This window comes from Lissotriton helveticus, chromosome 9 (genome assembly GCF_964261635.1).
Source record: "Lissotriton helveticus chromosome 9, aLisHel1.1, whole genome shotgun sequence".
Lineage (NCBI taxonomy): Eukaryota > Metazoa > Chordata > Amphibia > Caudata > Salamandridae > Lissotriton > Lissotriton helveticus.
Window position 1 is genome coordinate 684600197 of NC_136070.1, and position 14208 is coordinate 684614404.

General features: G+C 46.0%; 1 protein-coding gene across 1 annotated transcript in view; it reads left to right on the forward strand.

Moving 5' to 3' along the window:
* Window positions 1-1876: 1876 nt before the first annotated feature.
* Window positions 1877-14208, forward strand: part of PPP2R5B (protein phosphatase 2 regulatory subunit B'beta) — a 417105-nt gene continuing 404773 nt past the window's right edge. The window contains exon 1 of the mRNA XM_078660771.1: window positions 1877-4546. Coding sequence (XP_078516897.1) covers window positions 4348-4546 — 199 coding nt within the window. The 5' untranslated portion in view covers window positions 1877-4347. The remainder of the gene's footprint in view (window positions 4547-14208) is intronic.

A 14208-nucleotide genomic window follows, 5' to 3' on the forward strand; every position in this document is an offset into this window, starting at 1 on the left:
CTCCGAATTTTTACTTCAGTGTAGTGCATAGTTTCTGGAAAGCATGCGCTTCACATTAGAATCTTAAGCTATGGAAATGGGTAAATAACTAGTATGGCTCTTAACGTATTGCTGGGCGGCCATCTTGGAATTCCTTTGGTACCATGCTTCTCTCCAACTGTGGCATTTGTTCCTTTTCTCCTGGCAAAAATTATTTTTGTGAATAATGGCAAATGTAGTTGAGCCTTGGTTTCTTGAATCCTGACACCTAACTCTCCGATAAGATAACCTTGGGTACCATATAACATTTAATAAGTGATACTTTCCAATGGGGAAAAGTAGAAATGCCAAGTTCAATGTCTAAAGAATTGTAATTTTAAATCCTCTGAAATGGTAAAGCCAGATTTTAAGTCACTATTCTGAAAATGCCACTTTTAGAAAGTTATCACAATCAATGTGCAAATACATCAAATTATCAATGTATTCAATAATATATAAAAAAACATTCCAAACAATATGACAGTGCAGGGGGTGTGTGGTGAGAAACATGCTCATTGCTCTCATACAAGTGATATAGATATGACAATACGTGATCAAGAGTGTGTATCAAGTGAGAACAACACAACTAATTTTATTCTTATGTACAATGAAATTGGGTCCGCAGAAGTAGTTGACAACTTTTCGATTCTTTAGACAGATAGACGGATCATCATTAGGACTCTAAGAATACATGAGCCAGAGAAAAATATAGGCTAGACACTAATCAAACATTGCTGAAGGCACCCATGGGCTCAATTCAGCAACTTCTGCTGAAGGACTGTATAGACTTCCAAAGTTGTCAGAAATTGCCAGTGTAGTTCGGATGAGTTCTAGGGGATCTGGTGATGTGAGCAGGGCAGTGTGGGCCACTTCTAGAATATGCATCTCTTCAGATGATGCAAGAAATACTGTCTAGGTAAGCATGTAATCCCTCTCAATTAAACAAAGGTATTATAAACCATAGCACATTACCTACAGATACCAGGAAGTTCCTGTCCTGAGTCTTTCCCACTGTATGGCTTTAATGCGCTCTCCTTTACAGGATGCATTGGCGCTGGACAGCTCCTGTTCAGGCGTCTGCAACCACGCCATGGAGTGAGTGTGCTTGTAAAGTATTCACCGTCAGTGTGCTATATTAGCTCTAGTTCATTCTTGCGCAGAGAGATCAAGTCAGCTACCAAGACCATCAAGGATTGGTGAGCCATCTCTTCTTATCTGGGTCTGACAATACACAAGAAATAAACATCCAATCAGATATCTCAGCGGGTTAAAGTGCATGCTGGGAAAAATGTTGGGAACCTAGAATTTGACAGATTCCGATCCGATGCGTCCCACAAAGCTGTTCAACTTTGAGAGGACTGCTTAAATGTTACACAGGGGCCGCTGGCGAACACCTCTATAGCAGGCGCACAATCTGCTAAATAACGTACTCCCCTTCCTAGCTTGTGATCTGGATGTAACATTTAAATCTCTGCCCTGGCGCTCAGGGAAGAGACATTTATTTAAAGGAATCGGACCTGAAACCAGTAGGTTACAATAAGAGCTGTGTGGCAGGCACTCAAGCCGCTGTGTGGCAGGCACTCAAGCCGACACAGCTGTCTTCCTCGAAAAAATAACGCAATTGTGCATTTTGCATATCCCTGCCCGTCTCATAATCCCACGGAATCACTCTCCATTGCAGCGGCAGCACGCGCTTGGCACGCAGCCTCAAATTGTGGAGCGCTCCAGCGTTCGCTCTACGGAGGGTGACATCATCTTATAGCTGTGGTGACGCAGGTGCTATATTTAAGCAGCCACTGGGCAGGTTGGGTTGGGTCACGTGCGCCGGGGGAGGAGGGGTAGTTGTGAATGTCACTAGAATTGAACCGCACATCAAAGAAAGAAGGAAAGAAAGGAAGGAGGGCGAGCTGCAACCTGCCGTAGGCATTCAGGAAAATGCCCAGGACGCGGAGGCTGCACCAGGGAGGAGCCATAGTGGGGACAGGCGCGGCCGTCTGCAGCCGGGACCTGGAATAAGGAGCAGTCGCACCGCAAGTGGGGTGCAGAGCCAGGCATTGGGCTATCGCCTTCGAGAACAACCAATAAGCATCCGCCGCGCCAAGAGAACGGAGCAAGAACTAGGCGTTCCGCGAGCCTGACCTGGGACTGCAGCCCGGTGCGCGAGGCGGTGTCTGGGCCGGGAGGGAGCTCGCGCGCAGGAGGAGCGGGTCCCAGCTGCGTCCAGCGAGGGAGGAGACGAGCCGATGCCCGGCGGGATCCGGGAGAGGGCGCCGGCAGGTGCTGATGAGGGCGGGTTTCCCAGGAAGCGGCTAGGAGGGAAGTCTGGGATTCATGCAATGGTACCCGGTCGCGCCGGTGCAGAGCCTTGTGGAGGAAGTAACCGGCACGTGTAGCGCTCTGCTGGCAGTTCTGGACTTCCAGGCGCTGTACCCGAGGATCAAAGAACCACCGTCCTCCAGTTCTCCTTTCACAACCTTCTGCGGTGAAAAACCAGGATGCCAGCATCAGTCACTTTTGGAACAATAGCTACGAAAATCGGAATTAAACGGCTCCTGTCTACCATTGGCTGCTAATATTCCCATCACATCCGAGCGCTTGAAACTGGACCTTCCACGCCCCATCTGCCATAGCGTATTTTTTTGAGTTGTGCCTCTCATTCCCTCAATTTTGGCCGAACAGTAATCTGACCCTACCACCACCACCACCTCTCTTTGCCCCAATCCCCTTCATTTAGGCAGAGCAGTAATCTGACTCTACCATTAAAAGCAGGAAGATTGTCAGCAAGTGCGACATCTGCCTCCCTTCTCCCGGTCTCCCTCTTTTAACATAAATATTGTTGTGTGTATTTACATGTTTACCAGGGCGTCCTGTGCCCGGTTGGGTGTCCCCGCTTGTTGAGAATCACAAGGTGAATGTGGAGTAGCTGGGCTGTCGCAGCCGGTTCTACAAGATAGTGAGGTAAGATGCTCAGTCTGCACTACTTCTGCCACACCAAAGGACCTTAGGCTGTCCTTGAAAAGAAACATTCCATCTGCTTTTACCTACGCATAAAATAATTTGATTTCTTTCCAAGCACGTGCCGCACAGCTGGCACCTTGGGGTCACGGTGTGTTATTTGCCCCCATCCCTGCCTCTGACTGTACACAGAAGTGTCATCAGCATGCGCTGCACGAGCTATTGTTGCAATGACACAGGATTGAAATAGCCCAAGGGGTGCCCTCCCTCTCCTGCCTGCCCTTCCCCCACCCTCCAAACGCGGACAGATTACTGATCTGCTGCCATTGACAAAAAAGAAGGAGAGCTGTGACCTGGCAGTGCCGCTCCACTTTTTAATTCTTGGTAAAACAAAGGTCACTTTATGCACCCCTCCCATCTCTTTGGTTAGTCATGCAGCAGCTGATGGCGGGGCGCCTCGTGTCACTGCCCCTTCCCAAAAACTGACAGAACCCCAGTTCAAATTTGTGATTTCCGTGTTCTTGTACTGCTTCGTTCATCTTCCACTGGGAAGCAAACTAGCGCACCACCAAATCCAAGGTCTGCAAGGACAAGCGCGAACGGAGGAACACACTTGCAGGGCCATTTGCAAAGAAGCAATGGACTGAAATATTAATAATCTGCTGCAAAGCAAAAAGGTTTTTCCAGCCCCTTCACCTTGCTCCGCCCACCGTTAGTTGGAGCCCTCCTAGCCAAACAGCATGTGATGCGTTGGTTTGTCTCCTACCCATCTGGAGAATTTGTATCATCGAAAGGAATGAAACTCAAACGTGTGGTTTTAAGACGGAATGAGACTCACTTTTGTATGATAAAACAAAACTCGAGGTGATAATATTGCCGAATGTTTAGTGGCTGTGGCACTTTTTAAGAGAGGAAAAGCACCTTAATTTCTTTTAGAACCACCTCAAATTGGCATCGGATCCAGAAAATCAGTGGATGCATGGCAGACAGACAATTGATTTCTGCTCACGCGTTTATTTATGTTGCATGTTGATGGTGCCCTGTCTAAGACGCCTTCCTTTGGGTGTTCAACGGTGTACGAGGACTGAGGCCTGCTTTGGTGAAGTGTCAAGGAGGGGGTCTGATGCCTGTCGTTTTGGCTGATATCCAGGGTGTGGTGCCTATGTTTACTGGATGAAGGCAAAATAATAAGTTGGTTGATTTGGGCATTTTTCCCTTGCGCGGCCTTCTTTTGTGGACAACCCCAGTACCAGGGCGTGGTGGCACGGCTTTAAGTTGGAGGACGAGGGGAAACAGAAGGAGAGGCTTGCCTCCTTGCAGGCGGCCTTAGTCCCTCCAGGAAACATTTTGTGGCCAGTGCCTCCAGGAACAGCCATGGAGACCAAACTGCCACCAGCGGGCACACCAACCAGCCCATCCTCACCTGGGCTTTCGCCGGTTCCACCTGCCGACAAGGTGGATGGTTTCTCCCGGAGGTCACTGCGTCGGAATCGCCAGAGAAGGTCTCACAGCTCTTCCCAATTTCGCTACCAGAGCAACCAACAGGAACTCACCCCATTGCCCCTTCTCAAAGGTAAGGCGTATGCACAGATGTAAATCCATTGTATGGCAGCTTTGTGTAAGGTCCTCTGAATATTAACATAGCACTAGCAACTCTGGGGCAGATAAGCTCTATTGCATACAGATGGCAGACACACTTCTTTTGAAATAATAAAGTTTTCCAGGTATTCCTGAATAGGAGTATTTGTTTATGTGGCGTAGGTTATCGGGCTCTTGGACATGGTTGCAAAACCCAAAAGGACGCTTTTATTTGATGAATTGAAAGGGTGTCTAGAAGTACTTACTGAGACAAATATTGACTTGTCTGTTAATGTGAGTATCTTAAATGTATTTCTTGCCATTACAGTGACTGGAGATTTAGGTTGGTGAGATGTGACTACTGTGAGGGACATTGACTAGTGCCACAACTGCTGAATTCCGAATAACCTTAGATTCAAGTGGACCAACAAATAATGGTTTACAAAAGTACTTTTGGCCCTACATCGGCCCTAGCTAGCTTTGTTATCAAAGTTGGTTCACCAAGATAAAGCAATTCCTTCCTAAGTGAAATCAGATCATTAGAATAGGTTACTACTGCATTGGTTTGGCCACAGATAGATATCCTCGAGTTAAACAGGACTCCCAAGGTTTTTACTTTATCTTTTAATGGTATGTCTGCAACCCCCTTCTCAAAATGATTTATGCATCCTTTTCTGCTTTTCAGGTGTTTTTGTGTCAACTAGCTATAGGTCAGTCTTAAAGGAGTTTAAGCTCAGATAATTCTGTCACTCTTGTCCTTTTCAGCTGTCTCCTCAATGGCTCGCCAGGTTAGGTCTTGATTCCTATACCAACAGAAAGGTTATATGTGTGTTGTATGCCTAGTCATTGAAGGATACTTTCCATGCACACAGATCATGAAGCAGCAGGACGTATAGGCTATATTGTGAGGGGAAACGGAACCCTGTTTTACCCCCGGAGTACTTGACTGGAGGGTTATGATTCTTCACCGGCCTAATCAGACGCTGGCGGTCCAACAAAAAATAGGAAACCCATCAGCTTGCAGACTCTAAAAAGCCAGGCCACCTCATCCAATCTACACAAGAAAGTGGGGCAACAAGGATGTCGAAAGCCAATATCAGGCTTAGAAAAGGGTTTTTTGTTTGGCTAGGGTATGCACCTAAGCTCGGCAGATCCTACCACTCTAGTTAGGGCAAGTAAGTTACACACCAATAATAACCTGTGCTCACCCTCTGGCAGCTTGGCGCAGAGCACATACCCTTATCATCAGAGGCAATGTGTAAAGCGTTTGTGCAGCACAATGAATACACCACAAAAGAGACCATTGGCAGCTGCTTCAGAACGGGGGTGGTCGGGTAACGGGGGTGGTAGGGTAGGGGAAATGTATTAAAAAATAAAATTAAAATAAACGTACCTTCTGCGGCCATGCTGCCGCAAGCCTCTCCTCTTTCCTCTTCAGATCTGCTGAAGGCACCGGAAGCACCCAGGTTTCAGGACTCTGCCATCCGATCACTACTCTGCATGAGCAGCGTCGTGATTGGTCTGAGTGGCCTGTTTGGCTGCTCAGCCAGTTCCTGGGAGGCCGGTAATGTTCTTCACTGGGCTGTGCAAGGCAGACCTATGGAGAGCATGCTAAGTGCGCAAGATGGTTTGGCAAGCCCAAAAGGGCCGGCCAAACCATCATGGGCACTTAGAGGAGGGCAAACCACTCCTCACTCTGCTCTGGCATCACAGACCGCAGCCCGCGCCGACTCTGAATGCCACATAGAAAACTAAAATGATATTAACGTCCTGTTATTATCATTTTCTTTTTTCTTTTATGCACTGCTGAAATAGCAGTGGGGCGACACTTCTCCGCACACAGGATTATATACAAAATATATAGTATATGATACATAAAATAAGGCCAAAACACCCCACATTTTAAATACTATGCATACGATGCTAATACTGAGATAGTACTTGTTATCCTGAACAAGGTAAGTTATAAAACGACATACATCATAACATTAGTGCATGTAATGCCAGTAAGGTTAGGGAAAACGCATGAATCACCAAATGCCACCATAAGTACAAGGATCACAAAATATCACAATAAGCTTAAGGTGTAGTGCACCTGCACTCCTACTGCACTTCTTATGGTCATCAGGCATCCAAACGCGGGGCACAGAAGCACCTGCATACCTACTACCAGTAATTCACAGCTTTTCAAATAAAATAACTTCCCTGTGGCGATTGAGGCCTCCATTGTGGACCCGCCTTGTAATGCTCATTCAAAGAACAAGTTCCCCCAGGTACATCCCACAGAGGGGCGCACTGCAGGATTCAGTGAGGAGACCTCGCTGGGTCCCCTGTTTGCATGGAAGTCAAAGGCAGCTTCCCCTGAGCACGCGCTGCAACTGCCAAGCACACCAGGCAGCCCCCTTCGAGGAAAGTCTACGGGGGAGCGGGCACCAGCCTACAGGCACACGAGCGGTCTCGCTCCCAAGTATGAAAACTCGCGGCCTGCGAAGGAACGCACGACAGAGGTGTCTCCTCTGTGGTTCTCCGTACACGTACCTGTAGAGGGGAACTGAGACAGTGATCAGAATGCCAAGGCACTCCCTCTCCAGGAGATAAGCGTGGTGATGCCTCCTTCACTGTCGGCGCCCGCGGTGAGAACTATGTGTTGGGGTAAGCTCGGAGACACAGACAGGGTGTGTTCGGCCGACCATAGGCACCGCGATCTTGATAAAACGGGACCTGGGCCACAGACGTTCCCTCCTTTGGAAGCTGGTTGGGGAAGGGGGATAAGCCACACTGGGCTTCCTACAGCGCTGCAATCATTGTGGGAGCAGAACAAACGCTCCACCCCCTGTAACCAAAGAGGTGCTCAACATACACTGCTCCACCTTGGGCAAATCGCTCTACACACGCTTCTTGTCACCGGGGAGCCAAAAGCTCAACACACACTGCCCGTAGGAATTGGTAATGTCCGGACTCAGAGTCCCACGACCAAGAGGCAGAGTTGTTTCTGGTTCTGAGACTCTGATCGAACAGGGTGGAAGCCAACATGCCCTTGGAAAGCACTGGGGCACAAAGAGGTGGGCAGGCAGCAGGGCAGCACATAAGGCAGATTGCAGAGGAGCAGCCCCTGCAGCAGCCCAGCAGGCAGCATGCCAGAACAAAAAAGCAGGAAGTCCAAATGGTGGATCCTCCTGGCAGCACAGCAGTCCTCTGGCAATGTGCAGTTTGTAGAGCCAGCAGTGTCTGGTTACAACTCCACACAGTTCTCCAATCATGGGGTCAGAGCCCCAGTACTTATACTCAAGAATGTCTTTGATGAGGGAGTGACTTCAGAGCAACCCTTAAAAGTGTGCAACAACCCCTTTCGATCCAGTCCTCTGTTTAGACGATCAATAGGGGGTAAATCAGACATTTGTGTGAGGGCAGGACACAACCTATAAAAATGTAAAGTATGAACCACCACTCCCTCTCCTAGCCCAGGAAAACTGTCAGTATTTTTTTAATTTTTTTTTATTTTAGTCCTCATCACACAAAGTTTCAAATAATAGTGTGTTATTGCAATTTAAAAACCACCAAGAGAGAGCCTTTCTGGCTAACTATACCATCCATGTCCCTTCCCCGGCACTAGGATCACACCTTGATCATCGTGGGGGTATCCTTCCAGGTTATTAGGCATCTCTCTTGCCCACTCCATTCGCAGGCCATAACCTGGACCCGCTACTCAAAACTGTTGATGCGCTTAATCATTGGACCTCTTAGTTTGCCGAATCGTGGTTTCTTATGATCTTTCCGCCCAGAAAACTGTCAGTATACAGATAAACGTAGATGTATTCCCTTCCAGCCCTTCCTATGTGGTGGTCGTCTGGAAAGCATGCACCAAGTGTAGCTGTCACTTAGTTCAGATGTGTATTGGAGTCAGGCTGCAAAGCACAAAGAGTCATAAGCACAGAGATATGCCCACCTTCTAAAAGTGGTATTTCTAAAATAGTAATGTAAAATCCAACTGCACCTGTAAGTAGGATTTATTATCACTATTCTAAACATTCCAAACATGGCAGCACCACTCCTTTTAGATCCGGAATTACCACTTAAAACAATGTAAGGGAATTCCCAATGCTAGCTTTTGAAAGGAGTAGGCCTCACGGTAGCGAAAACAAAATGGGCTGTTTGTCACTACCGGGACATGCCACTTACCTTTTACTTATACAGCACCCTGCCCATAGGGATAATTAGGGCCTATCTCAGGTGTGATTTGTGTGTAATAAAAGGGGAGTTTAAGGCATGGCAAGTACTTTTAAATGGAAAGTTAAAGTGGTAGTAAACTACGCACCCAGACCCTGCGGTGGCAGGCCTGAGACAGGTTTGAAACACTACTTCAGTGGGTGGCACAAGCAGTGCTGCAGGCCCAGTAGTAGCATTCAATTTACTGGTCCTGGGTATATGGAACTGGGCTTTACAGGGGACTTACAAGTAAATCAAATATACCAAACAAGTGTAAACCAATTACACCTTGTTTAGTGGAGAGAGCACATGTACTTTAGCATTGATTATCAGTAGTAAAGTGCCTGGAGTCCTATAGCCAACAAAAAGAAGGTTAGAAAAATAGGATGAGGAAGGCAATACGTTTGGGATAACGCTGCAGAGAGGCCAGGTCCAACACAGATCCAATACCATTACAGCCTAAATTCATCAGGTACATGTGCCATGACGTCTGGGAGGGCTCATCCACAATCTCCTGCTTCTGGTTCTTCATAAACAAAAGTCTTCATGGAGCCGCAGTGATCTAGAACTTCACAGCTGCATATTACCATGAACTGGGTAATGTAGAATTTTGTTATTCCTGTTCATAAAGGATTCACTGATGTAGAAGTTCGCAACTCCAGGCTAATGGCCTCTGGAGGGTTTGTATCGGAAGCGAATTCAACGACAAGCCTACATGGCCCTTCATTATCCACAGACTACTTCCCAGTTGGATTTCCAATTGCATGTGTAATGTTCACAACACCTGGCCAGATGTAAACTGGTTCAAAAGATTTAGTAATCACTGCAGACATCTTTATGTATCTTCTGCGTCACCAGTTTTAATTCTTTATTGGCAGAAAAACTATCCTTGCAAAGTAGATACACTACATTTAATTGAGCTGATTAATAATATACCATATTATAAAACATCGAGGAGGCAATTGTGCTTAAGGTACTGCTCTAAAAACTACTGTAGCATGCACAAAATCATCACTTTGTAAGCCTGTGGGCCAAAAGTATGCTAGCCTCTGCCAAAGGAAGTGATAACTGAATGCCTACGTAGGAAACAAGTTGTCTGGGTACGTAAGATGTCATCTCCAGTGTGCTCTATTCTTTCAGTCCTTTTTATCTCTTGCAGAATGGGCTTGCATAGGTCTCAGAATCGTCGGATTGAGAGCGAAACTGAGCCCTGGATATTGTTTTAGTACAGGCCCCATAGTGGACAAAGGAAGTAGAGTGCGCAACCACAAAACGCAGACATAAAAAAGTTCTACAATTATGCATAATCCAAGTCAAAACGCAAGTGAAAAGACAATTTGATACCCTCCCCAATGTTTTGGAAGGGGTTCCTTGAAGAACTAAAAAACAGGGAACATTATTTTCATGCACAATTTTCCACATATAAAGATTTACGGCAGGCCCGATGAGAAAATCATGAAATATGACTGCTTGGGGTAGCACAGTTTCCCAGGAGATTTATTTTCTCCCATCAGCTAGTCATATATCTGTCTATAATTAAGTAGTGCAATGCTCCTACAGGGTTGCTTTTGAGGCTCTCTGAGTTGAAGGTTGTGAAGAAGTCAGTGGAGGCAATATAGTGTTCAATTAAAAGATTTATAGTAGGGAAAAGCTGTATAGGCCCCAACCACGCGAACAGCCAAAGGCAGGACAGCCGTGTCCAGTCTCCACCAACCACCAACTGACATTTCCGAGCCCCTTACAATCTAGGTGGTGATGCTCAGGTTTCCAAACCCCACTTCATCTCTTGGATACAGAACACCACATCACCTCCCTCACCAACAATACAAACCCACAACAAATGATGAAATGAAAGACAAGCTACATAAGTGCACACAAATGAAATGGTAATAAAATAACTAAAAATATAAGTAGCAAGATATTATACAACTCAAGAATAACCTTGTGATCACAATATAAATTACAAGCACCATTTTCTTTTTTAAATATAGTCTTGAGGGCACTCGGGCTTCTTCCGATCCCGTTGAGGTCTCACATTGTGGTTCAATAATGAAGCCTCCCCCACAGGATCAGTAGCAAGTTCTCTCTCCACTGGATAAAACTTAGCTACCCTGTTAAGGTTCCATATCCTATGATCACTAGTTTTCATTGCATTTTTAAACAATTTTATTACCATGAATGGTTGGCTGAATTTGGAAGACTTTCCTTCTTCTTTGCATGGTGATTTGACTTTTACCCAGTCCCCCACCTGCACATCAGTCTCCCTTACAGTTTTCCCAAATCATAAAGTCTTTTCCTCTCCAACTTCTTCTCATGTTCTCTCTTTCTCCACCCTTTAACACTGCCAACCTGGTCATCCACTTCTTTTCTTCTCTCATACACCCACCCTGGAACAGTCTCACAACTGGGTACCCCCCTTAAACAACTGAAAGGGTGAGATTCCCATAGTAGAGTGTTGTGTCAAGTGATTTTCTCACACTTTAATTCTCAACTAATTTCCCCCTCAGCTCCAGGCACCAAAGACTGTTGAAGGGTTCCTTAAGCACTTTGATAAAACGCTCCGTGATGCCATTGGGCTCAGGGTGGTACAAAGCTGCCTTCTTATGCCTGATTCCTCTGTCCTTCAAAAATGTCTCCGCCACCTCCGAGGTCAATTGAACTCCGTTATCAGGAAGTATAGAGGAGGGGAAACTCTCCCTTTTAAATACCTCCTCTAAAAGCTTTATCACCTCTCTGGATTCCACAGACTTTATTATCTTAATCTCTGGCCACTGTGAATACATGTTAGTGCAAACGATGACATACCTGATTTCAGTCTAACAGGGCCTAGGATGTCCAAAGCTATGCCAACCCAAGGCCCAGTAGCCTCTTCTCCCTCTACCAAGGGGTGAGTCCTGCATTTAAGCACCTTATCGCTCTTGACACACTATAGACAATTTCTTACTTCCCTCTCAATCATCAAATCCGATCATTACTGGCCACCAATAGTTCTCTCTAACTCTCACCTTTGTTTTTGTAATTCCAATGTGACTGCCGTGGGCATAGTCTACCAATCTTTTCCTGATGTCACTCAGTGGAACCAACTTACTCCCTCTCATCACCAACCCGTTGGCAATGCCCAAATCAGGCTTCACTTGCCAATATCCCAACATGTCCTGGTCACACCTGCTTTTAGAACACCAACCTCCCAAAACCATTCCCACCACCTTCTGCAGTACCTCATTTTTCTGAAGTTCACTCTTCCATTCTGACTCCTGGATAACACCCTCCATAACCAAAACACCTTCACTGCTTCCTAAAAATCTTCCCTGGCAAACTGGTCACCATACTTTACACTATCGTCTTCATGTGGGTGATATAACCTCGAGAAGCAATTAGCCTGAACATTACATATTTCAGGCACAAAGGATATCTCATAATCAAATTCTTGAAGGACAACCACACATTTGCGGATGCAATATGAAACTAACTCAATCTCTTTTCTTGAAAAAGACCTCCTTAAGAGGCTTTTGATCGGTTATAGTAAAGTAAGAAGCTGCCAGAGCTTCTGAGGGGAACGTCTTTGTCGGTGCACAACTGCATGCTCCCGATGTCAGCGTAAAGCAGCCTCCAGTGGCTATTAGGCTTTGTTTAAGGTTGCAAGGCAATGATGCAGTACAGAGGGTTGTCCCACGTCGGTATCTCACAGTCTTCAAACGCTACCACACCTCGATGCACCTTGCTCGTCACAGTGACACACGTCACAGGATGTCCAACAAGGTTTGCATATCCGCTGACGACCCGATGACCTTGAAAAGTGCTTGTGGCAACTCACGCCTGCACCTGCTGTATATCAGACGCCCTGCGGTGGTTCCCAAGCTCCCGCAGCAACGATAATTCCGGACGTACCTTTAAATGTGCTCCCACGATGACCAATAAGTAATAGTAGTAAGAATAACTGTAGAAAACGAAAGTATGCTGCACAGTGCCTGAGAAGCTAAACACCCTCAGTTTTCAAATTTTGTTTCTTTGTATTGGGCAATTGTCCAACAGTGTTTCCAAGTTTTACACAGCATGAGGTTCAAGATCACAAGTCGCTCGTCTCCAAAAGTGAAATAGGCAGAGGAGGCAATATAACAATCAAACAAAAGGTTTATTGTAGCTCCAGCTGTATAGGCCCCAAACACAGGAATAGCCAAAGGCAGGACAGCCTTGTCCAGTCTCCACCAACCACCAGCTTACATTCCAGAGCCCCTTACATTCCAGGTGGGTGACAATGCACAGGTTACAGAACCCCACATCATCACTTGGATACCTGAACACCGCAACGGTCTCCTAGCCCATTCAGGGTCCAATGCAGCCCACGGCCCACACTTCACAAATGGTGTACTCTCTGCCTTCTTTATGACCAGACCACCCATGTGGCTACAGCAACATGGATTTAAATGGCTCCTTTTCCAGTCCTTCATCCCCTGCCAAATCTCAGAGCTTTCTCCTATACTCCTATCTATCCCGAGAGTACTTTGGAAAAGAGTCACTAGAAGCTGCCATTGCTGTGCAAAATGATAATTTTCCATCCATACATGTTTGATCAACAATCCAGCCTCTCATCTTCTCGTACATAAGTGGAAGTAATGCTCTTCTAACTTGTCTCCCAATCTATAAATTCTCCAATTGAAAGTGTTTTTCAGGCAGAGGTTCGATTAACCACCAGTCAAAGAAAGCTTGAGCTCATTTCCCCTCTTTGGAAGATCTGTATAGACTTCCTGTCCATGCCAGATTCCACTTTAAAGTTTTTTGAGTATCTTCACCTGAGAAAACCTGACTGCTGAGCTTCTGGATTGAGGCATCTGGTGGTGCTACTGGGAGATTATACCTCCAAATGACTGACAGAGAAAGCACATGCCAACATGTTTTTTTGGCAGGTGTTTTCCGAGACTTTAGCATACTATACCTCTTCACATTAGACTTACTGCCTCACCAGTGAACCCTAGGTAAGACTGAAAACTACCTCTTTGCAACCTTGTTAACCTTGTAGACAGCATCTTTACTCCCTCAAATTTCCTCCATGATACTAAGATGTTCTTCTATGCTGTAACTCGTATTGCCCGACTTCTTGTTGTAAACACACCTACTTGTCTCTCACGTGAGACATATCTTATTGCAATGTAAGAGTGCTCTGCTGACCCTGGGTGGGGCAAATAAATAAAGACTCTGCTGTAATGACCATACCCGTAAACTATGGCAATGTTTTGCTTGGAATAGATTCATCAACACAAGAGAGCATATCTATCCCTTTCTGTAGTACAGTTTATGCTTTCGTCAGAGACATCAACATCCTCAAAGATACTTTCTTTTGCATTCAATCACACAACCAATCCCATTCACTAAGTTTACTCTGACCCTCCTAGGCCCGAAGAGACGAAAGATCTAACGCCATAAAACCAAATAGTAATCACTAAGATGATGAAG